The 14396-nt window shown below is 50.5% G+C and overlaps 1 protein-coding gene across 1 annotated transcript; it reads left to right on the top strand.

The window, feature by feature from the left end:
- Window positions 1-79: 79 nt before the first annotated feature.
- On the top strand, window positions 80-1366 carry CCNO (cyclin O; the record flags this gene model as incomplete). Its single annotated transcript, XM_082782814.1, has 3 exons — window positions 80-334; window positions 446-631; window positions 734-1366. 3 exons carry the CDS (start codon window positions 80-82, stop codon window positions 1364-1366), a joined length of 1074 nt encoding a protein of 357 aa, XP_082638940.1.
- Window positions 1367-14396: the final 13030 nt, after the last annotated feature.

Raw genomic sequence — 14396 nt, 5'->3', positions numbered from 1 at the left:
TGTGTTTTGGAGACCGGCGCCGCCCCCGCCGCCCCCTTGGCTCAAATACCGGCCCGGCGGCGGCAGCGCGGCCGCCCCCATGGTGGAAGCGGCGGGCGGGGGGCGCGGGGGGACCCCGCAGCTCGGGCTCGGCTCCGGGCTCGGCTCCTGCCCGCCGAGACCCGACCGCAGGCGGCGGCGGCGGCGGGCGGCGGCGGCGGAGGAGAAGGAGGCGGCCGGGGAGAGCCGGCTGGAGCTGCAGGCTTTCCGCGACTACGGGGAGAGCTGGTACCGCTCCCGAAAGGGGCTGGAGAGCCGCTTCCAGCCCCGGGAGCCGCTCGCCCGGCAGCCGCAGGTGGGGGTCGTCCATCCCATCCCATCCATCCCGTCCCATCCTGTCCCGTCCATCCCCTTCCATCCCGTCCCGTCCCATCCCGTCCCCTCTTGTCTCTCCCGGTCGCGGCAGGTGACGGCGGAGGCTCGCTGCAAGCTGGTGAGCTGGCTCATCCCCGTGCACCGCCACCTGGGGGTCTCCTTCGAGGCGCTCTGCCTGGCCGTCAACACCCTTGACCGCTTCCTCGCCACCACCCCGGTGGCCGCCGACTGCTTCCAGCTCCTGGGGGTGACGGCGCTGCTCATCGCCTGCAAGCAGGTACGGCGCAGAGCCCCAGACTATTTTTTTTTTTGGGGGGGGGGAGGGGGGGTCCCGGCCGCCCCTTCGCCCCCCGGCAGCCCCTCTCCCGTCCCCCCGCAGGTGGAGGTGCACCCGCCCAGCGTCAAGCAGCTCCTCGCCCTCTGCTGCGACGCCTTTAGCCGCCAGCAGCTCTGCAACCTGGAGTGCATCGTCCTGCACAAGCTGGGCTTCAGCCTGGCGGCGCCCACCGTCAGCTTCTTCCTGGAGCACTTCACCCGGGTGCGGATGGAGGAGCCGGGGGCCGACGCCGGGGAAGCCTCCGACGCCGGGATTTTGGCCCGGGGGGTGGCGGAGCTGAGCCTGGCCGACTACGCCTTCACCAAGTACGCCCCGTCGCTGCTGGCCGCCGGCAGCCTGGGGCTGGCCGACCGCCTGCTGCGGCACCGCCGCCCGCTGGACCTGCGGGTCAGCGGCTACCGGGAGGGGCTGCTGCGGGGCTGCATGGCCGAGCTGCAGCTCCTGGTGGCCCTCAACGGGCAGTCCCTGCCCATGGTGCTGCCGCCCGACGTGGCGCAGAAGTGCCCCTGGCTGCGGGGGGGAGAGCCGCAGGGACGCGAAATAAACTCCTCTCCCACTTACCTCCTGCGGCTGTTTGTCTGCTCGCGGGGTGCGTGCGCTTCTGGGGGGTGTGTGTGGAAATACGTGGGCACAGGGAAAGATCAACCCAGCAATCAGTTCCCTGCACTTAATTAGCAGTTAAGCCCGCTGGCATCACTCTCCCTTTCATACGGTGTGCGCTGGCTTGGTAATGGTTCTAGGAAAAAAAGAAAAAAAGAAAAGAAAGAAAAAAGAAAAGAAAGGGGGGGGGGGGGAAAGAAAAAAAAGGAAAAGGGAAAAAAAAAAAAGAAAAAAGGGAATAAAAAAGGAAAAGGAAAAGAAAAAAAAATAAAAAAGGAAAAAGAAAAATAAAAAGGAAAAGGAAAAGGAAAATAAAAAAAAATAAAAAAGGAAAGGAAAAATAAAAAAGGAAAAGGAAAATTAAAAAAAAGGAAAAGAAAAAGAAAAAAGGGAAAAGGAAAAGAAAAGAAGGAAAAAAAAAGAAAAGAAAAAGAAACGAAAAAGAAAAAAAAAAGAAATAAAGGAAAAAGAAAAAAAAAAAAAAGAGAGAGAAAAAAAGGTGCACTCATCACAGTGTAAGAAAGGAAAACACTGCACAATAAAGCAAGTAGCAAAAGCAGTTCCTTGCTCCAGTCGGTCTCTATTCGTACTTAACCAAGCAGGCACTGCGACACGGGGTGGGGGGGCACCAAGAGAAGAGACGTAGAGCCCCCAAACACCCCGTTATTTTTTTTTTTTATCGCCTGTCCCGCACCAAAGGGCCGCAGGATGCCTTCCCGCCGCGCTCCGCTCGCCTTTTCCCTGCCCCTCCTCCGCCGTTTGGGGCGCGCAGCCCCGGCCGCGCCGTCCAACAAGCGCGGCGCAGCCCGGGGGGGTGATGCTGCCGGTGCCGGTGCCGGTGCCGGTGCCGGGCGGCTCCGCGGGCGCGGGAGCGGCGGCGGGACGGGAGTGGGGGGGCCGGGAGGGGCCGGGCCGGGGGGGCTGCGGGGCCGCGGGAGGTTTCCGCGCCGGGCCCGAGGGAAGGCGGGCGGCCGGGCGGGCACCCCGCGGCCCGGCCCCGTCCCCCCGCGCCCCCGCGGCCCGCCCGCACCCTCGGGGCGGCGCCGAGCGGGGCGCGGAGCCCGGGCCGGCCGTCGGCGGAGCGGCCGCGATGGAGCCGGGCGGCCGCCGGGCTTTCGGCAGCATCTGCCCCAACCGGCTGCAGGGCCCGGCCGCCCGCCTGGCCAAAAAGCCGGCGCGGATCCCCCCGGCCGCGCCCCGGCCCCGCCGCGGCCCCGTCGCCGCCGCCGCCCCGACGGCCCCCGACGGCCCGGCCCCCGGTGAGTCCGCCCGCAGCGTCCCAGCCCCGCTGCCCCCGGCCCCCGTCTCGTCCTCACCGCCCTCTCTCGCTGTCCCCAGCGCTCAGCACCCGCGACTGGCAGGAGCTGGCAGCCCGAGGCCCCGTCCTCCCCGTCGGTCCGGCCGCCCCCGCCGCCCCGCTGCAGGTAACCCCCGGCCGGGGGCAGCGGGACGGGGCCCGGGGGAGACAGGGACGGGGGCCGGGGGTCGCGGGGCAGCACCGCAGGGCCCCCGGGGCATGGGCAGCCGTCGGTGCGGGAGCGCTGCGGGGACAGCCCCGGCCCTGCTCACGTCTCTTTTGCACCCCAGGGGCTGCTGCTGAGGGATGAGCCCGAGTTTGACTTCCAGGAGCTCAGAGATGCCGTCGACGATTTCATATCTGGCAAGTGGCTGCTTTTAACTCATCTGGGATGCGCGCATCTGGGCTCGTTCCCTGCCCGGCCCCCACGCTCGGTCTCCTCCTGCTTTTGGTGTATCTGATTTTTGGGTGCACGCTCACCCAGCCCTGGCCGGGGGGGGGGTCACACCTGTGCTGTCGTCGCGGGGGTGGCAGCGAAATCCTAGCGGGTTCAGCTCGCTCGGTGGCGCAGAAGTGCTTTGGAGACACAGCGACGGGGGGAGAGAGATGCTCGGGACGGGGAGGGCGCGGTGGGATCGGGGCAAAGCGGGCCGGGACCACCTTCCCCGCGCTAACACCCTCGGGTTTTCCCCCTGGAAGCCTCCGCCCTGATGCCGCCGCCGCTGGACTGCCCCGACTTCGACCTGTCCCTGGGCGAGGAGGCGACGTGCGGCCCCTGCGCCCCGCAGATGGGGATCGGGGCGGCGCCGCGGTGCCCCCCGACGTGCCCGGAGCCCCCCGAGCCGTGCTGGCAGGACGCGGCCGAGCGGCACCAGCGGGCGCTGGGGGAGGCTCTGGAGGAGAACAGCCAGGTAGGGCCCAGGGGGCTTTCCCTGCCCTTTGTCCCCCCGACGGGGAGGCCGCACGGCGCCCCGAGCGGGGTGTCCCCATCTTGTGCCCGCAGCTGCAGGAGACCCTGGCGCAGAGGCAGGAGGAGCTGGCGACGCTGCGGGAGAGCAACGTGCAGCTGAAGGAGCTGGCGAGCCAGGCCCGGCAGCTGGCCGCCGTCCTCGACGTGAGTGCTGCCGCCGCGGCGCAGAGGGGAGCCGGGTCGGGGCCGTGCTGGGGGGCGTCGGGGCCGAGCAGGGTGGCGGCGGAGTGGGGCAGCCCCCTGAAGCCGCGCCGTCTCTTTCTCTCCCCGCCAGAAGCTGATGCTCCCGCAGTGCCCCGACGGGGCGGCCCTTCCTCCTCCTCCTCCTCCTCCTCCTCCCGCCGCCAGCAGCGAGGGGGCGGCGGGGGTGGGCCCGATGCTGCGCTCGGTGTCGGAGCAGTGCCGCGCCGCGCTGCGCAGCCTGGCGGGCAGCCCCCCGGCCAAGCGGCCCCGCCTGCGCGGCGCCTTCCGCGGGCTGCGCCCCGACCGCGCCGCTCCGCGCCCCTCCGGCGGCGGCGGGGGGGAGCTGCCGGGGGCCGGCAGCCTGCGGGCGGCCCTCGGGGAGGAGGGCGGCATCCGCACGCTGTCCTTCCCGCAGGGAAACGCCTTCACCCTGCGCACGGCCGCCGGAGGGTACCGCTTCCGATGGGTGCCGCGCTGAGCCGGGTTTCCTCCCGGGATGGCGCGCGAACGGTTTTTTAAAATTTTTAATATTTTTATTATTATTTTTATTTCGTCTCACCGGTGCTGGAGGCATTGCAAAGGGTCTTCTCCCGGCTGGGGGAGCGGAGGGGAAGGCTCTGCACATCCTCGCACCGAGCGCTGGGTGTCAGGGAGGACGGAGATTTTGCAGCTGGGGACCCGCCACTGGTGGCTTGCTGAGGAGCACGGTGAATTCAGAGCTACCTTCACATGAGATCCTGCCCGGCTTGCTCACCGAGCTGCCGCGGGGAGAGAAAACTCTCAGTGGAAACTTGAACTGCAAGGCGAATGGGGATCCTGGGCGGCTGCGTCGGAAGGAGCACGGCCTCCCAGTCGTGGTGGTTAAACCCACAGTGTTTACAAGCTGCACGTGTGTCAGTCATGTGCTGCTGTCGATGTGTATGTGCACTCAGTGTGATGATTAAATCGTGCATAAAACGACCACTGGTTTGTACTGGTGTAACGCAAGCACAGCGTTCTGCACCGGGTATGGACGTGTGCTTTCATCGGAGCAAAACCAGCAGAAAGCTGAGTGTCCGTGCAAACCTCTCCTTGCTCGAGGTGCTCAAGCAGGAAACTTTACAGTGCAACATGCTGCTGTTACTGTGCAGTGATGTTATCTCAAGCAAAGAGAAGCGTGGTTGACATTAATTAAAGGCTTTCTAGGCAGACACATTTCACTCACACCCACTGGCTTGAAAGTTGAGACACCACTGCCACGTGTGAAATGCTGCCAGAGGTGTCTTACTTCTGCAGCACATCAATGAATGAAGGCACTGTGCTCTGCCCCGGAAGGAGACCTGGTACCTGTGAAAAGACCAATTTTTCCCTTTTTCAATGCTCAGATTCCCCAGTATTCCTGTACAGGCCCATGCACACTAACAGCAAACCATCATTTGACACCCGTGTGTGTGTCAGTTAAGGTGCAAGCACCACGCCATGGCCTCAGTGGGAGGTTTCGTAGGGCGGCCGTGACCCCATCCTCAGTGCTGTGCTTCTGGCAAGCAGAGGCAGCAGTAGGATGGGGAATGGCTCCTCTCGTCAGCACGGTGTGTTGGTACGTGGCTCCTAGGAAACTGCAAAGGCCTGAGTGCCTGTGGTCCTTTGTAGTTTTGGCCCCTCACATCTGGGATCCTTCACATCTGGGGTCCAGCACTAGCTGTGGTCCCCCCGCCTGCAGCCGTGGCACCTTCTATCAGGGATGGTGCTGGTGAGGGATGCTGAGGCTCACCCTGGGACAAATCCAGAGCCATTCATTTTGCAAAAGACCTTTGCCACGCTGGCACAAATGCTGCGTGAAAACAGCAGACAGGAGAGGAAAAACCTGCACCAGGCTGCATTAAATTTATCAGGGACTAAACTGATAACATAAGGCAGCTTGTACGGTAATGTACAGCTCTTCTCCATGTGTTTTAGGAAGTTAAACTCAACATGTGTAGTGCAAACAACTTCATAATTCTTGTATTAATTCTTCAGAAATAGTGACACACGGGAACTGCACAATTCTAGTAGGATGCAAAAATAATCACAGTTTGATCATTGCTAGCATTGTTTTTGCTGCTATTCCATCTTTTGAGAATTACAGGGACATGCTTACTCTCTTATTATTGCAGTTAACCTTTTAAAAGTTTCTGCTGGCTACTTTTATTTGCAGTGCTTCCATGTTAAAGATATTCTGGACTAATTCTGAGCAGTACTATAAAATGATCATAGGTGTCATCTGGCTGTTTTTATCTTCATCCTTGTTAGTCGGACAGGCTGCTAATTGGCTAACGAGGCCAAAGTGCTTCTCGCTGAGACTCAGGGGAGCATCATCAGACACAGACAAATAATGGGGAAAGGGAGGAGGTGTTTGGTATGTAACATCACGTGGTATGCAACACCACAACATATTTGTGTTAAAATATAAAAAAAATAAACTTTTCCTTTAAACTACCAAGGTATTATTTTACATTCACACCTACCCATCCGCTCCTATACAGGAACTCCAAAATAAGTGCCCAAGCCTCTTGCACAGGTTAAAGCACCTCCACAATGACTTTACCTGTGCTCTGCCTTCCCATCAGGTGGGAGCTGGTTTGGGGAGAGGGGATGGAGCTCAGCCCCTTCCCACGTGCTCCTGCTGTGCCTCAATTCCCCAGAGAAGCTGGATGGCCACCACCACTGGGTGTAGATTCACATATACTTAGGAAACCTCATGCCCAAAGAGATCTAGCTTTAGTGCATGGGGTGGGATATGTGGTGCAATGCATGGGGCAAGGCCACTAAATGCAGGCATGGTGCACCGAACAGCACAGTGATATGTGGTTTGTCTTCAATCTCCTTTCCTCACGCTCTCCAGGGAGGTGCCTCATCCATGCAGTGGTTGAACGGAGCTGGTCAAGCCTTCAGCAGAAGCCTGCCTACCTTGGGCACTTTGTGGTTGCCTAGGAAAAAGAAATTAAAAAGTGGTTTGACCCTTGTGGCAATGCCGACAAGTCACGTGTGGGATGGAAAGACAGCAGCAGCACGGCCAACACAGACATAGTGACATGTTGTGAGTTTATCCCTGCCCTGCCAGACCTGGGGGTGGGTGGCTCTGGGTATGTGGTGGTGCAGAGCCACAGACACCAGGGGCTTGGAACTGGGTGGTCTTTAAGGTCCCTTCCAACTTGAGCCATTCTACAATTCAATTAGTCTGGCTACCATTTCTGAAGCATTCCTACAACCATCATTCATACGGAGCTGAGTTCCACAGAAATATTCACCAGGTGTTCCCACGGGTTTTCCACAGCCCCTGGGTGTTGGTGGGTGGCACGGAGGCTTTGTAGTCTTGTAGAAGTCAGGTCGCAATGCAGCTATGGTGCTACGGCACTAGGAATGAGCCAACACTGTTGGGCTTGGCCCTTCTGTCCAGCGATTGTGGAAATGGAATTTTACTGACACTTCTAACCTTGCTTTCCTGAATATTTTTATAAAGACAGTTACACCTATGTCTAACTTGAGGGAGAAGACAAGTATTTTGCAGTCAGTTTTATATGACAGCCGCAGCCCTCCTCATCTTTTCTAAACATTAATTTCTGGTCAGTGGCCATTACTTACATTTTGCATTGTACAGTCTTAACAAAAAAAATAAAGCTAGTGAGGTCAGAAGAGGCTGTGGTTTGCTTTGGCACAGCTGTTTCATAGGTGTTTCAGAAGCAGTCTTACAGTCTGCTTCACAGCCAGCACCTGTTCAAACTTTGATAGCAAGTAACTATTTCTTTTCAATATTTACTTTATACTTTTCAAGGAAACACTATGAAAATAAAATTAAGAAGTGTCTTCAGGTTTATTCACACGTGGTGATCACTCTTGGTAAAGCCTCTGGATCTCTTGCCTGGGTAGCTTGCTGAAACAGGGTAGCTGGAAATCTGCAGGCTGATTCTCTTGGAAGGCATTTACTGTGACTAAATCCTCGCTCTTTAATATCCTTCAACAGAGAAACATCCTCTTTTCTAAGCAGAGCTGTTTAGCACTGCACAGCAGCCCTTTTGTCAGTGCTTTGCAGCACAAATGGCTAAAGCTTGAGGATTTGCCCCGAAACCCAAGTTGTCCCAGACATCGTGTGAGTTCCCATTTATGATAGTGCTGAGGAAAGGTAGACGGAGACCTGCTAGAGACACATTCCTCCTTTAACCAAATGCGATGGCTATTCCTTTTTTGCAGGGCCCTATGCTCACAGGCTGGGGCAGAAGCGTGGCATCACAGCACCGGAGAGAAGCCCTGTAGAAACATTTTCTGAATGCAGGATACCAGGAAGGTGAGTTGAAGAGTTTCTAATGTATTTTGCTTGCCATCCATTGCGGCAAAGTTTCTCCCTTTTTTTCTAGGCCTTCAGTCCTTGTGAGCTAACAAGTAGTCTCAGGTAGCCACCTCTGCCTCTCTGGTAATCCCATCTCACCTTGTTCTTCCACCAGGACACAGGTTGGCACCAGAAGAGTCGTGTCAGACACCGTAACCCCGTGTTCAGACACCGTAACCCCACGTTCAGCTCCTGCACACTCCTGCCACAGCCCCAGTGTGGTGGGGGGCCAGCTGATGGAAGAAGTAAAGCAAAGAGGGAAACAAAAATGAGTGGAATATCTACAAACAGTAAAGCTTTCTGTTGTTTTCAGTATGTATGGCATTAAAACCGAGGCAGTAGGTGATTATAACACTCGCTTTAGCCTCTGAAGTACTGTGCTACCTTTCAAAAAGATCAACTAGAACAGCATGTCTGCTTCTTCACATATCACAGAAAAATCCCAATTAAATGTTAGCAAATCTCAGAGCAGATGGAATCAGGATCTGCAGCTAGGTATTTGTTTTACCTTAAATATTTGCTGTAAGTAGAATTCCCTGTCAGGAATGGATTCAACATCCTCAAAATTAAATGGTTTTGCGCCTCATTTTGGGGTTCTGGGTTAAGGCCAAAACCCACACCTTCAAGAATAACCATGACCCGTGGAAAACATTTATAAACACTGTGCTGCTGCTTTTGTTGCTTTTGTGTGAACTCTTACACAACCTTGACTTAGAAAAAAAGGACTGAGTTTATGAATACGTCGTCAGCAAAAAGCTGCCCAAAACCTTTTTTTTTTTTTTTTTATGCCCAGAAATAGAAGAATTATTATCATTTACACTTATTTGTTTAGCAGGTGCTATGAATTACTGGATTCCCTGTGTTACTTACCACTGGATATTATCTAAACAATTCAACTCTGAATCGTAGCTCCTTTTGAAATACTTTTTTTTGTTCATGCTCTGTTGTCTACAATCATGGTAACAAATACAGCATGAACAAGCAAATTCATTCTCCCTGATTCGCCTTCTTTTAACTGAGGTGGAGCTGACAAGGGAAGCTCTTCAATTTCTACTACTGTCAATAATCCTTTGAGCGTCTACAGCAGATGACTGAGCTGTAGTTTCAAGCGGTCAAACATTTTAAAGATATATTAATAATTATTAAGATTATGTAAGGTGATTTTTTTTAATTGATTTATTTATTTTACTGTAAGAAAGGATATCTCGCACGCCAAAATTAAACCTCAGTACAAAAAGTATTCTTTATAATTTGCTAACAGTATACAGCTGTTTAAACAAAGCAAAAAAAAAAAAATTATGTTACAATCCTAAACTCTTTCCATGTTAATGAAAGATCTAGCCAGATTAATCTGTTTATTGTACCAAAGACACACCTCAGTTTATTGTTACACTATTTTCAGTCAGCAGTTTCGACATTGACTCTGGGATCCTATGAAGGCATTTGAACACATGTCCAACAAGGGACAGTCACTCAATGAAAGTTATAAGGTTTGAACTGCAGCTAAGCATGTGTGGTGTTAATAGATAAGCAAAGTTCATCTCACCTGTGTATGAGTTTCTTCCTGGATCAAACCTAAGCACTTCAAAAATGCAAAGAAAATGTAAAAGGGCTCTCTGTTCTGTTTGGATTTGTGCCATTAAAATTTTTGCAAAATGGAAAATATGAAACTTCAAAGATGTTAGAAAAATGGGTGAATCACAGCGTTATCCATGTATACTGCTCCTTTTCTTACCTTAGGCTGGACTGCAGCCCTGTGATCTACCAGATTACAAGCTGCTCCTGAAAATCCAGTGTGCTTGTTTTGGGTTTGGAAGAACAAAAAGCAAGAAACCACAAACCACTGCCCCTCACTGCACATCTGCTATCTGCTTTTGTAACTTCAGGTCCATTTACTGTAATTTTGGAAATGATTCAGTTTGAGCAAAAAAATGCAACAACAATTCCCCTAGTACATTTCTCTGCACAGGATTTCCATTGAACATGCAGCCTTTCCTGAGTTAGAAAGCCAGATTAGAGATAGTCTTCATTACCCATTACCTGTTTCTCTGTCTGCAGTCATAGCTTCCCTTTAAAACTGCTTTCTAGTGGAGCAATGAAACTGTCAGCCCACTGATGGAGGATCCATGAGGACAAAATCATCAGTAGAGGCAAACTGGACACTATGTTTAAGTGGTAAAAGAGCAAGTGTTCCCTGAGTGTGGCCACTCTCCCTTTGCTCAGACTTGCAGGCTGGCAAGCTGTGCTCTGGTGAGGATAAAGGATGTAAATCTGTCTCTTCTCAGCAAGAGGAGAGGGGATAGGAGCATAATGGTCATTTCTGACACCTCCTAGATTATGATGGATGGTGGATGATGTGCCACAGCTTAGACAGAGAGATGCAGCTTCATTTACATCGAATTACGTGAACACAGCACCAGGAGCTAAGTTTTAATTTAGTTTATCAAGTCATCAGCTGCAAAATACATGAAACATATTACTGCTTGTCTGTTTATATGTAAGTTCATTTTAAATGAAACCAAAAAATTCTCAGTAATGTATTTATTCTTCCCCATCTTCCTCCTTTTTAAAAGTATGCTTCTCTACTTGCCTTGAGTCAAAAGTGCCCTGAGCCACAAAAGCAGAGTCCTGGTTTGCTGCATGTTCTATAAGCTCAGTCTCTTCCCAAAGGCACTTTTTGAAAGTGTCCATCCTTTTGTATGCTCCATTTGGTGGCAGAAAACTCATAGAACTTCATGGATAGATATTTAAAGGAGAAAAAAACGATATTAATGCAACTAAGTGTATTACATGTGAACTTTTTCCTTATCAAATTGTTTTTGTATTATTTCCTCTCTAAGCCATTAGTGCAAAGAGCACCAATCCCAACAAACCTCTCACAGAAAGGTTCAACAAACAACTGGGTAAGAAGAATTAAAGATGTGGTATTTAGAAAGGCTTTTCCCAATTTCACCAAAGGCAAAGGAGCAAGTTCTCATATGCTACACAAATTCTTTAACTCACTTTAGCACACATTCAGCATCTGAAGTTAAGTCTGAAGATTATGAAATAATTAATGTCCCAATTGTTTGTTTCCTCAGTAGTTACTAAGATATCAACTTGGAAATCCCCATGGTCCTGTTGAATCTCTTTGAATGTTCTTTAATATTCTTCCTGGCTTGTCCATAGTTGCCACAACCCCTTCAAAGAAATAAATGGGACAGTCACTCCCTTCTGTGCCCTTTGAATCAGGCTACACAGGTGGGAAGGAATGAACTTCTCGAGTACACCAGGCTGTTTTCTTCAGTTTTACTGACAAATCAAGTCTCCATGAACTGGTGGAGGCAACAAAACTGGGCTTTTGTTACATGACATTTAGTATATGCCTGCTATTACAGAAAGAGCTTTGGGTGTAAAAAAGCAGAACTCTGGTGGCATCTATGGCATTGCCCATGTTCTTCTTCCAGATCAACCACTAAGGCTTTCTGCATCACGGGGACTTCTTCCAAGTCTTCAGCAACACATGGGAAGAGTCAATGAGTCAAATGAATATTAGGAGTGCCAGATGCTTTTGAAAATTGCCCCATAGGCTAATCAAATCACTGCATTTTTAACTGAAACATTTCCAAGTATGTTTTATGGCAAAGCAAACACACCCGTGTAACAATGGGGGCATTTTACCAGCATTCAGTACAGTGCAAATTAGCAAGTGGGTCATAATTTAAAAATAATGAGTGTTTGTCAATTATGTTTACATTGCAGTAAATACACATGGTCTAGATTTAGAAATCAGTATGACCACAAGCAAAAGTTCTTCAGTGAATATCAATACTGAAACAAAACAGTATGTGAAGAACAGAACTGAGGGATTTACACTGCTTTTTAATGCTCACAGTCAAGATTTTTCAATGAGAAAACACTAAAATCATAGAACAAGCAATAAGAACAAGCAGAGAGAGATGACACGCAGTAAGCAAGAAATATAGCAGCAGTATTTACAGACAAGGCAAAAAAGGTGAAGGCAAAAGTTAGGGACAAATTAGAAGTAGGTAATACAAAATTGAATTTTCATTATTATACATAGAGGCAGTAACTTTATTTGCTGCTTTAGAAGACTACTGCACACCACATATTTCTAAAGAAATTGGCTGAGGTTAGATGTGATAATCCCTGCTCATGTCTCCGAAGAGGGCATCAGATAATGATAGAGATGGTGGCTTTAGCACGGTGTTCATTTTTGTTATTTTATTTTATTTTATTTTATTTTATTTTATTTTATTTTATTTTATTTTATTTTATTTTATTTTATTTTATTTTATTTTATTTTATTTTATTTTATTTTATTTTATTATTTTTATTTTATATATTTTTTTCTCTGGAGGACTATCTTCTTTCATAAAACTCCCCAAGGATCCTGCGCAGCTGTGTCCTAGACTAGGAACTCCTAGTTTGACATAAACAGTGTCAAACCCAGTATGGAAACACTGCCATACATCTGATCACCATCTTTGCACAAATGCCTGGCTGGCAGCTACTTCTGCTGCTGCTACAGATGTTGATACTTCATGCTCACAGGACTTTTCTCAGGACATAGGATGAGTTAGGGACTACCCATCACAGAAAGCAGTCCTGATTGTTACGGGGATACCTTTGGAGCTTCCTCCTGGAGAAATGCAGGTCTTTCAGTTGGGTTGAAAGGGATTAGCAGTGTGATCCATCAGATACCTCTTTTTTTGCACAAACAGAAAGGAGGAACACAGCTGCAGGGATTGGTGCTGCAAAGCAGCATCCTGGGTTTTGGAGTGTCTGCTCTGGTATTTCTGGGATGAAGTGGTGCACGCACTTTCTACAGGCACCAGCCTGCTCATTTGCCTCCATGGAATCTGTTTCAACTGCTTTTGATACCAAAAGAATTGTATAAGAGTCTAACTTGCAGGTATCTAATTATCCAAATCTATGTCTAAATCTACGAGCTGTATTTGTATTTCAACGACACTTTTTTTTTGTACTTTTTGCAAAGTTCTCCATTGTTGTAAATAGATTTTATTCCAGCTCATATCCAATTTATGCCAGCAAAGAATATTGCAAACAGACAGACCGTACCACATTTACCAAATATTCGTTAATAATGGGACTTTTAGGTTACACAATGGACTATTTTCAGACCACAATCAATCAGAGGGGTAATCATCCAGGCTGGAAAGAAAGAACTTGCTGAGAGAATTAAAACAAAAAGGGAGCAGGCACAAAGCAGAAACAAATCTGCTCAGAATAATAGGAGTTTCATTTCAAGAATGCACGTTCTGAAGAATCAGTGGGTCTAATGAGCAAGAATTAATGAAAGAACTGCAAGAAGCCAACAGCGTGTCATGAAGCAACCACCATTCAGAGGTCTGCAGGTAATAGTAAATGGATGAAACTGCTTCATGAAAGACCATTTGGCAGCTGAGGGCCAGCAATCCTGCTTTCGCAGCTCCACTGGTAAAGAGGTCAGACCACAGACATCCATGCCCCAAAACATAACCACAGAGCTAACAACCAGAATCAAAGCATCAGGGTTGCACAGGGGCATAGTTTCGCTTTGTACCTAGTTTGGGTAAAACTAAGCAGTGATTATGTCCCTGGGGACAGGAAGACATCCCACATTCCTGCAGCAGGAACCAGCCCCCACAGGCAAGGTTAGACACTCGTCAGGGCAGTGGGGGCTGAGGCATCTCTTAGCTTCAGTTTAGGGTGCAGGACCTAAATCTCCCCATTTTCCTGGGGGAATTGCTTTAACAGGCTCCTGTATAAAATGTAGGTAGTGGAAAGCAGCACCAACCTGAGTGTGCTAAGACAAGAAACAGCAAGTCTTTCTCAGCCTTTTCAAGGAGCAGCTGGAAAAGACCTCAGGAAGGGTCCTGGATCTTCATCTTATGATCTTATTTATTTAGAGGTGGCTGTTTCAAGGCTGAAATACTGGGTTAGCCCCCTGTGCTTAATGCACCCCTCAGGCAGCTTAGCATGGGGAATTTTTGCCTTGTATCTCCTCTGAGGTGCTCCTCTTTCTCCCTCTGGCCCTGTGTAGGTGATCCCAGTGCGTGTCGCTGTGTGTACTCAGCGCAGGGCAGAAAGTCAAGCACTGTCCCACCTGGGCTCTGTGCTGGCAGGAGTGGTCTGTAGCTGTTCATATGTGTCAGTGGATGGTCGTTTGGTATTGGCAGGAAAAAAGAAATTATAACATTCACAGAAAAATATCACTCTAACTCAAAATGAGCAGATCAGTTCTCTGCTTCAAGTATTGGTGCTTCTAACTTTAAATGAATCCTGGGAAAAGTTCATAGGACTGTTTATT

This window comes from Aythya marila (genome assembly GCF_965140915.1).
Source record: "Aythya marila genome assembly, chromosome: Z".
Lineage (NCBI taxonomy): Eukaryota > Metazoa > Chordata > Aves > Anseriformes > Anatidae > Aythya > Aythya marila.
The sequence above is the reverse complement of the archived record's forward strand: the minus strand, read 5'-3'. Positions and strand labels throughout refer to the sequence as shown.